The sequence below is a fragment of the Aotus nancymaae genome, unplaced genomic scaffold (genome assembly GCF_030222135.1).
Source record: "Aotus nancymaae isolate 86718 unplaced genomic scaffold, 86718_ANA_hifiasm-v0.15.2.pri h1tg000014l, whole genome shotgun sequence".
Classification (NCBI taxonomy): domain Eukaryota; kingdom Metazoa; phylum Chordata; class Mammalia; order Primates; family Aotidae; genus Aotus; species Aotus nancymaae.
Genome location: NW_026988425.1, coordinates 383252 through 402091, shown reverse-complemented (window position 1 = coordinate 402091; position 18840 = coordinate 383252). Strand labels below are relative to the sequence as shown.

At 61.0% G+C, this 18840-nt stretch overlaps 1 protein-coding gene across 1 annotated transcript in view; it reads left to right on the top strand.

Annotated features, from left to right (window-relative positions):
- Positions 1-18840, top strand: part of SLC9A3 (solute carrier family 9 member A3) — a 49907-nt gene that overhangs the window by 20613 nt on the left and 10454 nt on the right. Inside the window, exons 2-4 of the mRNA XM_064375828.1 lie at positions 11525-11827; positions 16149-16309; positions 18655-18733. Coding sequence (XP_064231898.1) covers positions 11525-11827; positions 16149-16309; positions 18655-18733 — 543 coding nt within the window. The remainder of the gene's footprint in view (positions 1-11524; positions 11828-16148; positions 16310-18654; positions 18734-18840) is intronic.

The window sequence follows — 18840 nt, the reverse complement described above, 5'->3', positions numbered from 1 at the left end:
TTGAAGGAGCTCCTGATTCTCTAGGGAACTGTTGGCAACATTCATGTTTCAATTTAAAAACCAACAAGGTTTGCTGGAGTGCTGTAGATGTAGAGTGTCTAAATACCTGGTGACCTGAGCGCAGAGAGCCCAATCCTGGAAGGGCTGTTCCCGGTGCTGCGTGAACTTCATCTCACACGAAGCAGCTTCCTGGCCTCGGAAGCCCCCGCCTCCCTCGCTCAGAGAGGGGCTCCCTGCGAGGTCCCTGGGGAGCAGCCTCCCCTGTTCCACACCACCCTGAGCATCACTATGAACCACACCCACTGGCAGGGACAAGTGGGGCCACGCAGGCACATCTGCCAGGCTGCAAGGTGGGCAGTGTGAGCACCTGCACCTCTGCCCTGGGCTTGGCGGCCAACACAGTGACCGTGATTCCTCGCAGGTGTCCCGCAGGCGGGCAGAGCGATACCGAGGTCAGAGCAGCAGGCTCTGCTCCCTGTGCACTGGTGAGCTCCGCTGGACCTGCAGGGACAGGTGGCGGGGAACTCAGACCCACGGCTCTGCTAGAACGGAGCGGACCCTGCGTGTGTCTCTGTGCCTCTCTGTATCTCTGTACGTCTCTCTGTCTCTGTGCATCTCTGTGTGGGTGCACGTATTCGCCCATGTGTCTGCACCTGCCTGCATTACACGCCCCGGCCCCCTCGTTCCACAGGAGGGCGGGTCCCCCTGCTTCCGCTTCCTCCTGGCCTCACTGCCCCACTGCTTGGCCGGGCTGTTTCTGGGCAGCAGAGTTTAATCTTCCAGGACGTTCTCCTGTTAAAGTACAACCGCGGCACGGACTGCGCTGTCGCATTTTTGTGGACTCAGCTGAATCTGCTGTCACCTTGAAAGGTCCTTGGAGTCGGCAGAGGCCCTGGGCCAGACCAAGCCCAGTCTCACTGTGCTCCGAGGGGCGTGACGTGCATCGGCCATGGCCTTGCTGAGCTCCCCGGGGCCCAGAGAGAAGCCCTTTCCGGCACCTGCTCCAGAAATGTCCGGTTTGCCAGCGCCAGCCTGTCCTCCTCCAGCCACAGGGTTTGTAATTAGAACTAAAAGCGTCTGTCCCCTGTCATAACCATCAGGCCACTGAGCCATTTTGTGCTTAATTAGCTGTGACTCTCCAGCCTCGGCAATCAGTTACCTGAGGGCTTGCCTGTCCCCAGCTTTGTCCCCTTGTGTGGAAGCCACACAGGCTTCCAGTCTGCGGCAGGCAGACTCGGGGCCCAGCCCCATCCACACCGGCCCCCAGCCCTGTCCACACTGGCCCTGTCCACACCGACCCCATCCACACCGGCCCCCAGCCCTGTCCACAGTGGCCGTGTCCACACCAGTTCCGTGTCCACACCGACCCCATCCACACCAGCCCCCAGCCCTGTCCACACTGGCCCTGTCCACACCGGTTCCATGTCCACACCAGCCCTGTGTCCACACCAGCTCCATGTCCACACCGACCCCATCCACACCGGCCCCCAGCCCTGTCCACGCTGGCCCCATCCACACCAGCTCTGTGTCCACACCAGCCCCGTGTCCACACTGGACCCCAGCCCTGTCCACACTGGCCCTGTCCACACCGGTTCCGTGTCCACACCGACCCCATCCAAACCAGCCCCCAGCCCTGTCAACACTGGCCCTGTCCACACCGGTTCCGTGTCCACACCAGCCCTGTGTCCACACCAGCTCCATGTCCACACCAGCCCCATCCACACTGGCCCCCAGCCCTGTCCACACTGGCCCTGTCCACACCGGTTCCATGTCCACACCAGCTCCGTGTCCACACCAGTTCCATGTCCACACCAGCCCCATCCACATTGGCCCCCAGCCCTGTCCACACTGACCCCGTCCACACTAGCTCCATGTCCACACCAGCCCCGTGTCCACACTGGACCCCAGCCCTGTCCACACTGGCCCTGTCCAAACCGGTTCCGTGTCCACACCAGCTCCATGTCCACACCAGCCCCATCCACACTGGCCCCCAGCCCTGTCCACACTGGCCCTGTCCACACCAGTTCCGTGTCCACACCAGCTCCGTGTCCACACCAGCCCCATCTACACCAGCCCGCCTGGCCGATCCATGCTTGGCATACATTTCCTGTGTCCCCAGAGGGTCCCATCCCTGTCTCCTGCCTCCCTCCTTTCCATTTCTGCCGGGGCCCCATGCCGGCCACGTGCCACCTGTGTGTCTACCTGCCGGAGCCTCGCGGCCAGCCGGCCAGCAAGTCCCGGCTGTGCAGGAAGCCAGTTCTGTCTGTGGAGCTCCTCGTGGTTTTGGCTTCCGCAGCTGAACGGCTGAGCCAGCCTCTGCATAGCGCATCCCGGGCAGGCCCCGCACCCGCCAGTGCCCTCACAGTGCCTGCAGTGGGGTGAGTCTGCTCCCTTCATTTCCTTAAGGTCTCAGACACCCTCTGCCCTTTTGACCCACGGGCCGGGGTTGCTGCCGTGAGCGCCGTGGGCCTGAGGCTCTTTGATGGAAGGTTGAGGTCACCCTGCAGCGCCCGCCCTACAGCGATGGGCTGAGAAGCCTGTGCCTGTGTCCATGGTGGCTCCGAAAGGGCCCAGGGCTGTGGGTTCCCTCCTCTTTGAGGTGCAGTGGCCCCCCACACTCCCGTGGTGTCAGTGTAGCCATGCTGGCTTGAGCAGTGGCCCCTCCAGATGGGGATGGACCCGGACTTGGAGCAATCCTGGCATCATCTCAGGCCCTGTCAGTCCCGTCCCTCCTGTCCTAGAGCCTCGAAGGCCCACGTGTCGAGGGATCAGGAGTGACCGTTGTCAGACCAGAGGCAGTTTCGGTGCTGAACACTGACCCACAGCAGGAACTGGACACAGCAGGGCAGGGCAGTCGCCGGTGTGTGCGTGTGGACGGCACCAGCCAGGTCAGGCCCTCCCTCGTGCCCTGCCAGTCCCAGGCACTCAACACCGTCCCGACCGACCTACAGCAGGAACTGGACGCCGCGGGGCTCACTGCTCAGGGTCTTGGCTCCCAATCGTCCATTAAGGTGCTTAATTGCTGAACCGCTAGCAAATTACCTCTTAAAACCAACCGCGTTCTGGGTTTCACCAGCTAATTATAATGCAGACTGCGGTTTCAGCGGGAAAAGCCATGCGGAACAGACCAGTCCCAGGCTGAGGACGCCCAGTGAGAACTTCCACCAGCCACAGAACCCCTGGTTTCGGGGGAGGGTGAGAACAAGACCCACCGCACACCATTACTCTCTCGGTCCCCAGTCCTACGTCCCAAACCAGAGAGGTGGTCACTGACACGAGGCCTGGCCTTGGCGCCTCCTCGGGAGGAAGATGTGGAAACCCAGGAAACCCTCACCCTGGCTGGGGCCAAACTGCCATCAGGTACCAAAAGAGTCATGGCCCCCCAGCCACGGGAGAATGAGTAGAAAGCAGCATCCCACCCAAAGCCAGCTCAGAAGGGAGACACACCCCAGGAAACAGCCGAGGCCGCGGGGGGGCGCCCTCCGCAGAGCGGGCTGTGCAGGGAACATCCACGGAGCAGCCCACAGCATCCACAAGCAAGGGGAGAAGACACACCTGGCCCCGGTGGCTCACACCTGTGACCCCAGCACTGTAGAGGGACCGAGGCAGGTGGATCACGTGGAGTTCAAGACCAGCCTGGCCAACATGGTGAAACTTCATCTCCACAAAAAATACAAAAATTTGCTGGGCATGGTGGTGGTGCATGCCTGTAATCACAGCTGCTCGGGAGGCTGAGGCACGAGAATTGCTTGAACCTGGGAGGCAGAGGTTGCACTACTGCACTCCAGCCTGGGCCACACAAGGAGACGCCGTCTCAGAAATAAAAAGGGCATGCTCGTGGCTGGTGCTGGAAGGCAGGAGGTGGGGCTGGCAGGAAGAACCCAGCCCAGGACACATGTGATGAGAGGCAGCAGGAGTCCCGCTGTGCCTCACACCACGGAAATGGCCGGAATGCAAGTCGTGGGAAACAGGGTGGGGTGTTCGTTGAGAGGACGCGCACGGAAGACACAGTCAGAACCAGCACTGCTGCGTCGGACCGAGATGGGCCAGAAGCAGCAGGAGCAGAAGCGGCTGCCGAGGCTCAAGTCACCGTCAGAGCAAAAGGTGTGAGACGTCCAGGAGCGCGAAGAAAAAAGACAAAGAAGATAGAGTGATCGGAGGCGAGAGAGCCGTGATGAAGAGGAGGACAGTGGCCGAGGCGGGTGGCTGGTATCCCAGAGGCAGGGGCTCCCCCGAGCAAGGCTAAGGCTTCGTAGCTGACCAGCACGTGCCTGAGCCGCTGGAAGGCAGAGGCTGGAGGTGTCAGGTGGCCCCACCCAGGACAGGGGCAGAGGCTGGAGATGCAGCCAGGCAGCCCCATCCAGGACAGGGGCAGAGTCTGGAGATGCAGCCAGGCAGCCCCACCCAGGACAGGGGCAGAGTCTGGAGATGCAGCCGGGCAGCCCCATCCAGGACAGGGGCAGAGGCTGGAGATGGGACTGGGCAGCCCCACCCAGGACAGGGGCAGAGGCTGGAAATGGGACCGGGCACCTCCACCCAGGACAGGGGCAGAGGCTGGAGATGCAGCTGGGTGGCCCCACCCAGGACAGGGGCAGAGGCTGGAGATGCAGCCAGGCAGCCCCATCCAGGACAGGGGCAGAGTCTGGAGATGCAGCCGGGCAGCCCCATCCAGGACAGGGGCAGAGTCTGGAGATGGGACTGGGCAGCCCCACCCAGGACAGGGGCAGAGTCTGGAGATGCAGCCAGGCAGCCCCATCCAGGACAGGGGCAGAGTCTGGAGATGCAGCCGGGCAGCCCCATCCAGGACAGGGGCAGAGTCTGGAGATGGGACTGGGCAGCCCCACCCAGGACAGGGGCAGAGTCTGGAGATGCAGCCGGGCAGCCCCATCCAGGACAGGGGCAGAGTCTGGAGATGGGACTGGGCAGCCCCACCCAGGACAGGGGCAGAGTCTGGAGATGCAGCCGGGCGGCCCCATCCAGGACAGGGGCAGAGGCTGGAGATGCAGCCGGGCGGCACCACCCAGGACAGCTGCAGATGAGACATCATTCCCAGGGGTCAGGGTCAGCAGCTCAGGGGCACTGCAGTGGATCTGGAAGCTTCAGCAAGCTGCTTTGAAGTGGAGGAAGAACAAAAGAATAGAAAATTATGTGAAGAGCTGTCCTTGTTTCCAGATTGAAAACAATTTATTCTGACAACAAGACAGAGAAAAACATGGAGTGACCCCGAGGAGGAGCTGAGCAAGGTCAGGCAGCCTATGTCCTTCACAGCAGCCACGTGTCCAGGCAGGCTTCTGGCCGTGGCTCAGACACAGAGCAGTCGGGCTGGCGTTTGCAGATGCGCGATGTTGGACACCAGCTGTCGAGGGAAGAACCCGGATTTGAGACCCAGGAGCAGAGAAACCAGGTTTTGAGGGCAGTGGGGAGCATTGATTCTGCACCAGAGAGAACTTGGCCAGTGCACGGTGTTGTCTGAGGCAGAGCAGTGGCGTGACTCACGAGACACCCGACGGGCAGGGGCAGGGGCACCGGGAGCCATCTAGTAATACTTACGGACACCAGCGGGCGGGGCAGAGGCACCAGGAGCCGTCCAGTAATATTCACGGGACACCCTTGGGGGAGGGGCAGGGGCTCCTGGAGCCGGGAGCTGTCCAGCATTGCCACCCAGATCCGCTCCCAGGCTCAGGGATTTCAGGAACCGGCGTATGCGTGGAAAGACTGTCTCAGGCTAGCAGGCCTTCTGAGTCCCAACTATTTTTAGGTATTTTATTTGTTATATGCAAGTAAAAAAAAAGTTTGTTTTGTTTTGTTTTATTGAGACAAGGCCTCCGTTACCCAGGCTGGAGTGCAGTGGTGTGAACTTGGCTCACTGCAGCCTCGACCTCCCAGGCTCAGGTGATCCTCCCACCTCGGCCTCCCAAGTGGCTAGGACTATAGTTGTGTGCCATGGCACCCAGCAGAGTCTTTGTATTTTTTTGTAGAGTCAGGGTTTTGCCATATTGCCCAGGCTGATCTTGAACTCCTGGGCTCAGGGACCCACCTGCCTTGGCCTCCCAAACTGTTGTGTTGGGATTACAGGTGAGAACCACCGAGTCCAGCCTTCCAAGAAAATTTAATTGAGTGCCTTTTAAGAAAATTTAATTGAGTGCCTTCTATATTTCCTGCTAAAAAGTTTAGCAGAAAACAGTAGCAGAAACAGTTTTGTTAAGCATTACACAAAACACAGAGGCCATAAAACAAGGGACCAATAAACTTAACTATAAAAAGAGAAGATGTTTGCATGGAGCAAATGACACAGACAAGGTGGAAAGCTAAGAGCAACACGTCTGAGCATGAAAATCCACCTGCCGCTGAAGACATAGGTCAAGGCGAGATTTTCCAGCTTACGAGGATCCTCGGTCAGCAGGAGAGAATTGGCGCCCGTGCAGGGAGCAAGCCAACTCTGTTCATAGAACTGGAAGTCACTCGGCGTCACCCCAGGTCATCTGGGGATCTTGGGTTGGACCTCCCAGGGAGTGTGGCTCACGGCTCCTCCAACGTGGGCAGGTGGGACAGGCACGGCCGTGCGGGAGGACACAGGTGAGCTCTCGACTCAACACACACACACCCTGCAGGCTCCAGGAGCTGCCCGTGGACGCTGCTGCCCGTGGGAAAGGCGTATCCAGGATGCCCGATGGCAGAACACTGGAAACAGCCACCCTCCGCCTACGTGGCATTAGTGTGTGCATGGGAGGTCCGACCTAACCTCCTCTGACAATCTGTAGGTAACGCATGTATACTTTTCTCAGTGACTAAAAGGTCAGGGCTTACTTCTGAGCAGGAGTGTTTGGTCTGAAGCCAGCCTGCCCCTCACCTGCCAGTGTCCTGGTTAACAGGTTTTCACAGCAAGCAGCAGCCGCACTGGAGTGTGGCGGAGGGTCAGCAGTGTGGGGAGCACAGAGGCCACGTTGGAGTGTGGCGGAGGGCCAGCGGTGTGGGGAGCACAGAGGCCACGTTGGAGTGTGGCGGAGGGCCAGCGGTGTGGGGAGCACAGAGGCCACGTTGGAGTGTGGCGGAGGGCCAGCGGTGTGGGGAGCACAGAGGCCACGTTGGAGTGTGGCGGAGGGTCAGCGGTGTGGGGAGCACAGAGGCCACGTTGGAGTGTGGCGGAGGGCCAGCGGTGTGGGGAGCACAGAGGCCACGTTGGAGTGTGGCGGAGGGCCAGCGGTGTGGGGAGCACAGAGGCCACGTTGGAGTGTGGCGGAGGGTCAGCGGTGTGGGGAGCACAGAGGCCACGTTGGAGTGTGGCGGAGGGCCAGCGGTGTGGGGAGCACAGAGGCCACGTTGGAGTGTGGCGGAGGGCCAGCGGTGTGGGGAGCACAGAGGCCACGTTGGAGTGTGGCGGAGGGTCAGCGGTGTGGGGAGCACAGAGGCCACGTTGGAGTGTGGCAGAGGGTCAGCGACGGTGTGGGGAGCGCAGAGGCACCGGTGTGCAGAGCTGTGTAGTTTTTTTTTTTAATTGCATTTTAGGTTTTGGGGTACATGTGAAAAACATGCAAGATTGTTGCATAGGTGTATATGTGGCAGTGTGATTTGCTGCCTTCCTCCCCTTCACCTATATGTGGCATTTCTCCCCATGCTCTCTCTCCCCAACTCCCCACCCCCCGCGGTCTCCCCCTACTCCCCCGCAACAGACCCCAATGTATAGTGCTCCCCTCCCTGTGTCCGTGTGTTCCCATTGTTCAACATCCGTCTATGAGTGAGAATGTGCGGTGTTTGATTTTCTGTTCTTGTGTCAGTTTGCTGAGAATGATGGTTTCCAGGTTCATCCATGTCCCTACAAAGGGCGCAAACTCATCGTTTTTGATGGCTGCATAATATTCCATGGTGTATATGTGCCACATTTTCCCTGTCCAGTCTATCATCGATGGGCATTTGGGTTGGTTCCAGGTCTTTGCTATTGTAAACTGTGCTGCAATGAACATTCGTGTGCATGTGTCCTTATAGTAGAATGATTTATAATTCTTTGGATATATACCCAGTAATGGGATTGCTGGGTCAAATGGAATTTCTATTTCTAGGTCCTTGAGGAATCGCCACACTGTCTTCCACAATGACTGAACTCCCACCAACAGTGTAAAAGTGTTCCTATTTCTCCACATCCTCTCCAGCATCTGTTGTCTCCAGTTTTTTAATGATCGCCATTCTAACTGGCGTGAGATGGTATCTCAATGTAGTTTTGATTTGCATTTCTCTAATGACCAGTGATGATGAGCATTTTTCATATGTTTGTTGGCCTCATGTATGTCTTCTTTTGTAAAGTATCTGTTCATATCCTTCGCCCACTTTTGAATGGGCTTGTTTGTTTTTTTCTTGTAAATCTGTTTTAGTTCGTTGTAAATTCTGGATATCAGCCCTTTGTCAGATGGGTAACCTGCAAAAATTTTTTCCCATTCTGTTGGTTGCTGATTCACTCTAATGACTGTTTCTTTTGCCGTGCAGAAGCTGTGGAGTTTGATTAGGTCCCATTTGTCTATTTTGGCTTTTGTTGCCAATGCTTTTGGTGTTTTGGTCATGAAGTCCTTGCCTATGCCTATGTCCTGAATGGTTTTGCCTAGGTTTCCTTCTAGTGTTTTTATGGTGTTACGTCTTATGTTTAAGTCTTTAATCCATCTGGAGTCAATTTTAGTGTAAGGTGTCAGGAAGGGGTCCAGTTTCTGCTTTCTGCATATGGCTAGCCAGTTTTCCCAACACCACTTATTAAACAGGGAATCCTTTCCCCATTGCTTGTTTTTGTCAGGTTTGTCAAAGATTGGATGGTTGTAGATATGTTGTGTTGCCTCCGAGGCCTCTGTTCTGTTCCATTGGTCTATATCTCTGTTTTGGTACCAGTACCATGCTGTTTTGATTACTGTAGCCTTGTAGTATAGTTTGATGTCCAGTAGTGTGATGCCTCCCGCCTTGTTCTTTTTGCTTAGGATTGACTTGGCTATGCGGGATCTCTTTTAGTTCCATATGAAGTTTAAGGTGGTTTTTTCCAGTTCTGTGAAGAAGGCCATTGGTAGCTTGATGGGGATAGCGTTGAATCTGTAAATTACTTTGGGCAGTATGGCCATTTTCACGATACTGATTCTTCCTAACCATGAACATGGAATGTTTCTCCATCTGTTTGTGTAGTTGTTTTTAAAGACAAAGCTGGCCCCGTGCATCCTGACCTCCTGGCCCTGCAGTTGTCTGGTGGCTTCACAATGGTGGTGGTGATTGCTGTAAATCTAATTTTGGAAGATTGTGGCTAAAAGACCCAAGCCCTGAACGAGAGGACCCGAGGCCATGTGTCTGCAGCCACCTCAGGCGATGGCGTCCTGGAGCTCCCAGGCTCCCACCTCGTCCCAGGTCTCACCTTCGGCCACACTGCCCCCTGCCTGGGGATGCATGGTCTCTGTGGTCACAGGATTTTATCCTCAGAGCGTCCACACACTGGCAGGCACCGAGGGGCCACAAGTGCCCCTCTGGCTGCCCCACAAGCGCTACTGGGCAAGCACCATCTCCCAGGTCTTGTGACCCTGGAAGGGGAGGACAGGTGAGCTGATCCCCTGCAGGAGCCAGCCTGGGACGTGGGCAGAGGCAGAAAATGCGTTGTGTAGAAAACAGTGGCCTGGGTGGGTCTCACCAGGGGCTGGGCAGCCTCCAGGTGTCACCATGACCATGGCTGTGCCGGGCCTTGCTGGGCACTCGTGGGGCAGCAGCGGAGGTGACGCCACCACCAAGGACGGATGTGGGAGGCGCGGGTCGGGCCTGCAGGTGAGCAAGTGCTGGCACCAGGCACGGACCACCCGGGTCTTCTGAACACAGCTAGGGACGCCACGGCCAGGATTTACAGCCTCAGGAAGGAAGAGAAGGTGGTGCAGGAGTCCACAGATGCAGAAGCACTGGCTCCAGGCCTTCTTTCCCCACGGGGACCCCCAGCAGGACTCCCAAGGGCCTCAGAACCCCTAGCATGAAGATTCCCGGGCCAGCCTAGGACCCGTTGAGCCGGGTCTGGAGGGGGCACCAGGCTGCCCTGAGCAGAGGCCACAGCCCTCCCCTTGCAGGGCCGGAAGAGGCCACCCACGTCTTCCCAAAGCTCTGCGAGGCTGGGTCCGTCCCCAGCCACCACAGGGACCGGGCCATGGAGCCCAGAGGAAGAGGGGGCCCTGTTTTCCTGCTGGGCTGCAGCTCCGTGAGCCCAGGTCTGGGGAAGGCACGGGCTGTTGGGGTACGTGTGAGGTCCCAGGACTCCTCACTTCCATCACAGCTGCAAGGGCAGCACCTTCCAGAGAATGGAGAGCTGTAGATGGCTGCAGGGTCAACCCCGCAGATGCTCTCCTGCTGACAGATGGAGCCGACGGACCCCTCCAGGCCAGCTCTGAGCAGGGCCCCGAGGACTCCAAGGAACCCGCCCTCCGTGTTCCCCAGGGACAGCCGCCCTCCCTCACTCCAGGCCCTGCCCTCTGCAGTTTGCCGTGCCACCCGTGGTATTTGGCAAAACCAAAACAGCACCTCCCTCCTCGGCCAGCACCCGATCCCTGCAAGAGCCCCATAATTACAAGGGAGAAACCGGGCAGGGAGGGCCGAGCCTGTCAGGGCCACACAGCCGGGAAGGGCGGGACACGGCCACTGCCCCCGATGCCCTCCAGCTGTGCCCACGGGTTCTTCGGAGGTGGGCAGTCTTCGGGTCTGTGACAGAGCCTCCCTGCTCCCGCTGCTCTGTGTTTAAATGGGGTCTTGCCCGTCTCAGGAGACAGCTTGCCTTTGCATTTCAAATTAATAAACAGCAGCTCAGGGAATGGAGAAGCTAATTATCCCTTATATCACCTAAGCCGGAGAACACACCTTCCCGCTATTTTGAAATCAGGCCGAATGCAGGAATTCTCATCACCGTTTTCTTTCTGAGTCCAATTAAAACACAGGAGACGTGGCCCAGATAGGCTGGTGCCTGTGCCCCACCCACAGGGCAGGCCAGAGCCTCTAACTCCGGGGTCCTGCACGTCCACCCAGGGGACAGGGTGAAACGTGTTGGCTCCGTGAGGCCCCAGGGCCTACTGTCCGCCCTCAAGCTCACCCGTGGGAGGGAAGTGGGCTGTCATTGGTGGGACCCAAAGACCCTTCCTAGAAGGCCCCCCCCGGGGGCTGTGATCCCAGGAGAGGGGTGAGAAACAGGGCCAGCCTCTAGAAGGAGCAGGCTCTGGACAGGTCAGGGATAGTCAGGGCGAGCCCAGACCTCGGTCACCGACGCACAAGGCACAGAGCGAGTTGGGGTCCGGGGACCAGAGCCAGCCGGGGCAGGGCGGCAGGTCAGAGGCCCACCCCTGTCCACCCGGCATGGGCCTCCGCCCACAGCACCGCAGCCTCCTCCAACCAGCCCCATTCTGGAGGCCCCAGAGGCCACCCCTGCACCCTCCCTCCCGGCCCTCTTGGGCTCCCTGAAAAGTGGGGAATGGTCTTGCATGCCAGCATCTCTGAGCCCCATGGGACCTGGTCAGGCTGACCTCCCTCTCCTCCCTTGCAGGGTTCCACCTGTCCCACAGGGTCACCAGTGTGGTTCCCGAGAGCGCCCTGCTCATCGTGCTGGGCCTGGTGCTGGGCGGCATCGTCTGGGCGGCCGACCACATCGCGTCCTTCACGCTGACGCCCAGCGTCTTCTTCTTCTACCTGCTGCCACCCATCGTGCTGGACGCCGGCTACTTCATGCCCAACCGGCTCTTCTTCGGCAACCTGGGCACCATCCTGCTGTACGCGGTCGTGGGCACCGTGTGGAACGCGGCCACCACCGGCCTGTCCCTCTACGGCGTCTTCCTCAGCGGGCTCATGGGTGAGTCTGCGCTGCCGCTGCCCCCTGCCAGGGCCCAGGGTGGGCTCCAGGAGGGGGCGGGGTCCAGGAGGAGGCGGGGTCCAGGAGGAGGCGGGGTCCAGGAGGGGGCGGGGCCCAGGAGGGGGCGGGGCCCAGGAGGGGGCGGTGTCCAGGAGGGGTGGGGTCCAGGCGGGGGCGGTGTCCAGGAGGGGTGGGGTCCAGGCGGGGGCGGGGTCCAGGAGGAGGCGGGGTCCAGGGGGAGGCGGGGTCCAGGAGGAGGCGGGGTCCAGGAGGGGGCGGGGTCCAGGAGGGGGCGGGGCCCAGGAGGGGGCGGGGTCCAGGAGGGGGCGGGGTCCAGGAGGGGGCGGGGTCCAGGAGGGGGCGGGGCCCAGGAGGAGGCGGGGTCCAGGAGGAGGCGGGGTCCAGGAGGGGGCGGGGTCCAGGAGGGGGCGGGGCCCAGGAGGGGGCGGTGTCCAGGAGGGGTGGGGTCCAGGAGGGGCGGGGTCCAGGAGGGGGCGGGGTCCAGGAGGAGGCGGGGTCCAGGAGGGGTGGGGTCCAGGAGGGGGCGGGGTCCAGGAGGGGGTGGGGCCCATGAGGGGGCGGCGTCCAGGAGGGGCGGCGTCCAGGAGGGGCGGGGTCCAGGAGGGGGCGGGCTGCCTCCTCTGAGCACACAGGCCTCCACGCAGTGTCAGGTGAGAAATGTGGCTGGTAGCCCTGTGGGGCCTCATGACCAAAGCCAGTCCCCTGTGCATCCCCAGGCCCCAGCTCTCAGCCGGGAAGGGTGGGACACAGCCCTTGGGGAGGCGTTTCCGTCTCGGCAGCTCAGCTGGGGACTGCAGGTGGCCGGGGGCCTCTGCTCTTACTGTGGTGCTGGGCAGAAGTCGGGGTCTGTCCACACTTGCCGGCCACCAGGACCCCAGGGAGAAGAGGAGGACACAGTCCATCTACACTCGCCAGCCACCAGGTCCCCAGGGAGGAGAGGACCGCAGAGACTCGTGCACCTGGCGCGGTTCCTCCTCTCCCGTGTGCTAGAGCCACTCGGCCACTTCCACACCCGTGTGGCTGAGCCACGTCCAGAGCCAGTGCAGCCTGCCTGGTTTTGGCTTCTCGACCCTTGGGTGCTTTGTCTCTCGGGCACCGCCTCCTGCCCTGGAGCCCGATCCTGCCTAGCTGGTGCCTCCTGAAGCCTCGCACAGATACGCCAGGTGTCATGCAGCCCTGCCGCCGGCTGCTGCTGCCGGGCCTGCTACGGCTTGGACCAGCTAGGTCTCAAGATGGAGCACAGGCCTCAGATGCCCTCATGCCTGCAGGATCAGCTCCGGCGCCAGGGGTGGCCAGGAAGGAGGGGCAGGTGTCACACCTGATGCCCTCACGGGGCCTCCCCACCTGTCTGAGAACTCAGTGTCAGCCTCAAACACATTCACCAGCTGAACCAGCCTTGCAAGAATTGGTGATTTTCTGTCTGGTTCAAAGGAGAGCATGGCCCGGCCCCTCCATGGGAGTCCAGGGGCTGAGACCTGAGACCAAGAAGACTCATGAGAAAGAGGAGCTCCCAGCTTGGAGCCGCCCCCACCTGGCACATGGTCCCTTGGGGCCTCGTCCTCACCCCCTCTGGAGCCCTTGCTGTCTGGCACCACCCGCCAGGCCCAGCCCAGAGAAAGCCACCAAGGGTGCAGGCCTCACAGACTCGTGGAGGCAGGCTCAGGCCAGCGCTGTGGGTGCCACGCATCACGTGGGCAATGCCGTAGGTGGTCAGGATGCATCTCGGATGGGGCAGCCGCCCTAGCCCCAGGGCCCAAGGGACAGCCTTGTGAGTCAGAGCAGGGACTCGTGGACCAGTGGCTCCTTGAGGGTCATGGCCACTTTGCCAGAGGGTCCCTTGCCCGAGATCCCAGCCGAGCGCTTCCTCCAAGCTGTGTCGAGTGTGCGTGGAGTACCCTTGGGCCAGTCTGGCCATCAGGGTGGTTCCTTTGAGAGCCAGGCACATTCCGTGGCTCTGAGGCCGCTGGTCACGATGGTCCTAACCTAGCATCGGCCAGAGACAGTGCCAGACTTCCCTTGTAGGAAGCAGAATGTCCTCAGTGCAACTGGCCTGGCCTGGGGTAGGATGTTCACACTGCAACTGCGCCTTCAGGCCCTGGAGGTCGCCTGACCCCGGGACATTCCTGCTGCACCTGCCCCTTCAGGCCCTGGAGGTCGCCCGACCCCGGGACATTCCTGCTGCACCTGCCCCTTCAGGCCCTGGAGGACGCCCGACCCCGGGACATTCCTGCTGCACCTGCCCCTTCAGGCCCTGGAGGACGCCCGACCCCGGGACATTCCTGCTGCACCTGCCCCTTCAGGCCCTGGAGGACGCCCGACCCCGGGACATTCCTGCTGCACCTGCCCCTTCAGGCCCTGGAGGACGCCCGACCCCGGGACATTCCTGCTGCACCTGCCCCTTCAGGCCCTGGAGGACGCCCGACCCCGGGACATTCCTGCTGCACCTGCCCCTTCAGGCCCTGGAGGACTCACGATGTGGGGACGTCCTTGGCCCCACCGGCCGCACTGGGTTCCGCCATCCTCCAACAATGCTCCCTGTGGGAAACACGTGTCCCGGGCATTGCTGTGCCCCCTTGAGGCAGGCTGCTCCCCAGGTGACGTGGATGCCAGAGGCCTGCACTCAGCCTTGGGCCCAGCTGGTCAAAGCTGGGTGCTGCCTGAGGTCCCGGAGCACAGATGCCCACGGCTGCAGGTCCGTCCCATTCCTGGGAGCCCGAGGAAGCTGGGAGGCCGCGACTGATCTATGCAGACCAATGGCCAAGCCCCGTGGAGTGTCTCAAGTCCAGACCTGCCCCTCGGGAAAGGGTCCACATGGCAGGGTTGGCCTGGGGGGTGTCTGGGCAGCGTGGGGACAGGCCCTGCGGAAGCTCCAGGCATCAGAGGCCCTTGCACAGGCAAAGCACACGGTGGAAAGAGGCCTGGTGGCGTGAGCCTCCTGGCAGGGCCAGCACAGGGCAGCTGTCCAGACAGGAAGGATGCTTCCCGGTTGGTCTGAGGCCTGAGTTCAGAGGTGGAGAAGCCACGTGTGGTTCCCATTCCCATGCAGAGACCTTACCTCCCTGAACGTTGCTGCTTCTGGCATCTGTCACCTCCTCGGGCTGTTGTGACGCTGGCCAGAGGCTGCCGGGGCTTAGGCGCTCACAGCAGACTCGGCTTTAGTCACGACGGAGGCAACCCCGACCCGTCCCCTCCCGGGCGCTAGTACAGAAACCCCTGGTCACGCTGTTCTACGCTATCTCCTGGGGCCTGTCCTGCTCCAGGGACAAAGCTCCCGGAAGCCCGAGCCTCGGCCCAGGGGTGTGGTGGGTTCCGTTCCAGCCCAGCAGGGAGGCAGGAGCTGTGTGTGGGACTCAGGCAGGCCTCACACGTCGTGGGAGCATCCCCTCCCTGGGTGGCCTCTCCCACCCCCTCACGGCCCTGGCATCTCCAGTCCCTGGACTCATAGCCGGGAAGGCAGCAGAGAGACCGTGTCCTCTGAGCCCTGTAGCCACAAGCGAGGGCAGGTGCCCAGGGCCCACGTGGTCACACTCAGTTCCCCGAGGGCCCCCTGGAGCCCGGCACTCCCTCATGGCCTGCTCGAGGCCTGGACCCTGGGTTGAATTGCAAAGGCTTGTGCAGGATGAGGCTGCATTTCAGTAAAACCTCCCCATCAAGGGACATCAGAGGCCACAAGCAGGTGCAAGGAGGGGAGGAAAGCTGGCCAGGCACTGGGGACCACGGGGACCATGCCTTCCAGGCCCCCTGCTCCCCCACAGCCCGCTCATCCCCACAATCTGCCCCCATGTCCCCAACGGCCCTCCCGCCTGCCCCTCTCTGGTCGTGGCTCCAAGGTGCTGTGTGCCCAGCTCCAGGCCCATCCTGGGTCTGCCCTACTTGCTCCCCACAGGCTGGGATGTCACTCCAGGTGACGGGCTCCCATCCTCCCAGCACACAGTCCCCTGCCCCCACCTGCCTCAGACACCTTCACCGCTGGGCTGGGAACCCCAGTGAGAGGGCTCAATTCTCTCCGGGCTGCGCCGTGCAGGCCGGGGCCCGCATCGCCCGAAGACGCAGGGGAGGGCCGGGGTCGGTCGGTCTATCTGTCTTGCTCAGATGGAATGGGCCCCCTCGGAAGACACCAGCCTTCCCCGGAGGGCACCGGGGGCCTGTGGGAGGAACACCTGTGGCTGGCCTGGCTCCCCTCACCACCGGCGTCAGCCAGCCAGGCTCAGGCCCCCCAGTGGCAGCCAAGCGTCTCCCCAGGGCCTCCCTCTCAGGTGGTGGCGCCTGCGCTCGCCCCACGGCTCTGCTTGCTTTGCAGGCGACCTGCAGATCGGGCTGCTGGACTTCCTCCTATTCGGCAGCCTCATCGCCGCCGTGGACCCGGTGGCCGTCCTGGCCGTGTTCGAGGAGGTCCACGTCAACGAGGTCCTGTTCATCATCGTCTTTGGGGAGTCCCTGCTGAACGACGCAGTCACCGTGGTAAGCCACAGGACCGAGGCTCCAGAGCAGCCACGCCGTGCAGGCCTGAGCCCCGTCTCGCCCCCATCTGTCTGTCGGCAAAGGAGGGTGTGAAACTCTGTCCCCACACTCCCCTCCCGGGCGTCCCGTCCCTCCACCTCCCTCTTCCCAGCTCAGAACCATGGGCGGCTTTCACGAGGCTTCTTCGGATCTTTCACGGTTCTTAGGCCCGGTCCGCCCATCCACACCTTCAGGGTTAACGATGCTGCTGTCCAAATCCCACCCTCCCGGACTCCGGAGCAGGGGGTCTGTGACTTTAGACCCACAGTTGCTACCACCCATTCCTGAGTTCCTAAAATATACGTGAATGGCCAGGCACGGTGGGTCACGCCTGTAATCCCAGCACTTGGGGAGGCCGAGGCAGGTGGATCACCTGAGGTCAGGAGTTCGAGACCAGCCTGGCCAACATGGTGAAACCCTGTCTCTACTAAAAACACAAAAACTAGCTGAGTGTGGTGGTGTGCACCTATAATCTCAGCTACGCGGGAGGCTGAGACAGGAGAATCACCTGAACCTGGGAGGTAGAGGCTGCAGTGAGTACAGATTGCGCCGTTGTACTCCAGCCTGTATGGAGGGCAGGAGTGAGACTCCATCTCAGAAACGTAAATACGTACATGAATAAGCCAACAACAGAATCCCACAGGAACCGCGTGACCTGCCAGGGCGGCCGTGACGAAGCGCCGCAGGTCCAGTGCCTTGAGTGACGTGGATTCTCGCACAGTTGTGATCACGGTGTCGGTGGGGTGGGTTCCTGCGGGACCCATTTCTGGGCTTGCAGATGGCATCTTCTGTGTCCTCACGTGGCTGTCCCTGCGTGGATGCGCCCTAATCTCCTCCTCCTACAGGGACACAGGTCCCATGGGATCAGGGTCCACGCCGGTGACCTCACCGTGCCGTGCGCCCCTCTTTAAAGACCCTGACCCCCAACGCATACTCACATGCTGAGGTCCTGGGGGCTGGGACTTTAACATGGGAATTTTGGGGGCACAGTTTGGCCCGTGAAGGAAGGGAAATGGAGCTGGTGCTGACAGCCGGCCACAGGCATTGTGTGGATTTCTCTTCAGGAGATGGCGTTCCGGCAGCTTGCGGGGCTTTGCGGGTGGGCAGGGTTGGACGTGGGCCTCCATGGAGGCCCAGAGGCCACATCAGTGCTAAGTAAGGCCAGGAGAAGAGTCACAAACCCCAAGAAGCAGGATTGCCACTTCACAGCAGCAATCGTGATGTTTCAAAGCCAATCCCCAAATGGGGCGGCCACCTCTGGGAAGTGAGTCATGGGTCGACCCTCTCAGGAACTGTCAGTGAGGCCAGCCCTGGGCCCGGTCCCCAGGCCGCCCCTGCCCCTGACGCCGCCCCAGTCCCTGTGCTGCCCCTGGCCATCCTCCCCCAGCCCTGAGGACCCTGCAGATGCAGCCAGAATGGTGGGGTCTGTTTCTTCTCCCCTCTAACAGTGCCTAAGGCTGTAGCACACCAGATTTCTTCTCTTTCCACAGCAAATGAGATATTCTCAGGGAATCTGAGAAGTGAGACTGAATCAGAAATACAGTGACAGCCCCGTGTAACTGCAGCCCTGCAGCTCCCACGTCCCCATAGAAGCCAGAGCCCCCCGAGAGGTTGTCTTCCCTCCCAGCCAGATTTTCATTAAAAAACCCAGCTCTGAGAAGGCCCCGAGAGACCCCAGGACCTTCTCGGGTCCCCTAGCCCAGCCCGCATTCACAAACACAACTCACACACCTGCCCCGGGGGGTCCTCTCCCGCCTTGACCAGAGCCAGGTTCTCCCCAGGGACCTCGGCCCACCCAGGACAGGCCTCAGCAGGTCCCAGCGCAGCGTGGCTTTGCTCGGAGTGGAGCCCAGGGCGCGGACAAGGCTTCCCTGCATTTTATCATCTCAGGGTCTGGTGGGCTAAGGTTAAAAACACGCAAAGACCGCGGGGGCTCAGCCTCACACTCTGGAGCCAGCACAGCAGGGACGTCGCTAAAACCCCGGGTTTGTCTCGGGAAATGAGACTCAGAATTCCAGTGGCGGGAGAGGTCTGCCGCTGCCCCTGTTCTGCCAAGGGTAGGAAGAGGCCAGCTTTGCTCCCAAAGCTTCTAGTTCCCTCCAGAACATTCTTTGCCCAGGTGTCCCCCAGACCGCTGGCCTCTGGCCTCCCCTCTTCGGCTGCCGTTGCGCAGAGATTATTTTCCTTCTGGTGGCCTCGGTTCCCGTGGGCTCCACACTCGGGCCAAGTTGGGCGAGGCCTGGGCCCCGGGGAGGGGGCAGCGCTGACCAAGGGCCTGAATGTCCTTCTCGTCTCTGTCCCTGCAGGTCCTGTACAATGTGTTTGAATCTTTCGTGTCGCTGGGGGGTGACAACGTGACTGGTGCGGACTGCGTGAAAGGCATAGGTTTGTAGCTGTGGGTCAAGCAGGGCGGGCGGCCGCGTCTCCTCGGGGGCCGACCGTCCTCTCTCCACGCCTGGCCGGCAGCCCATGCAGGAAAAAGCTTTTCACTC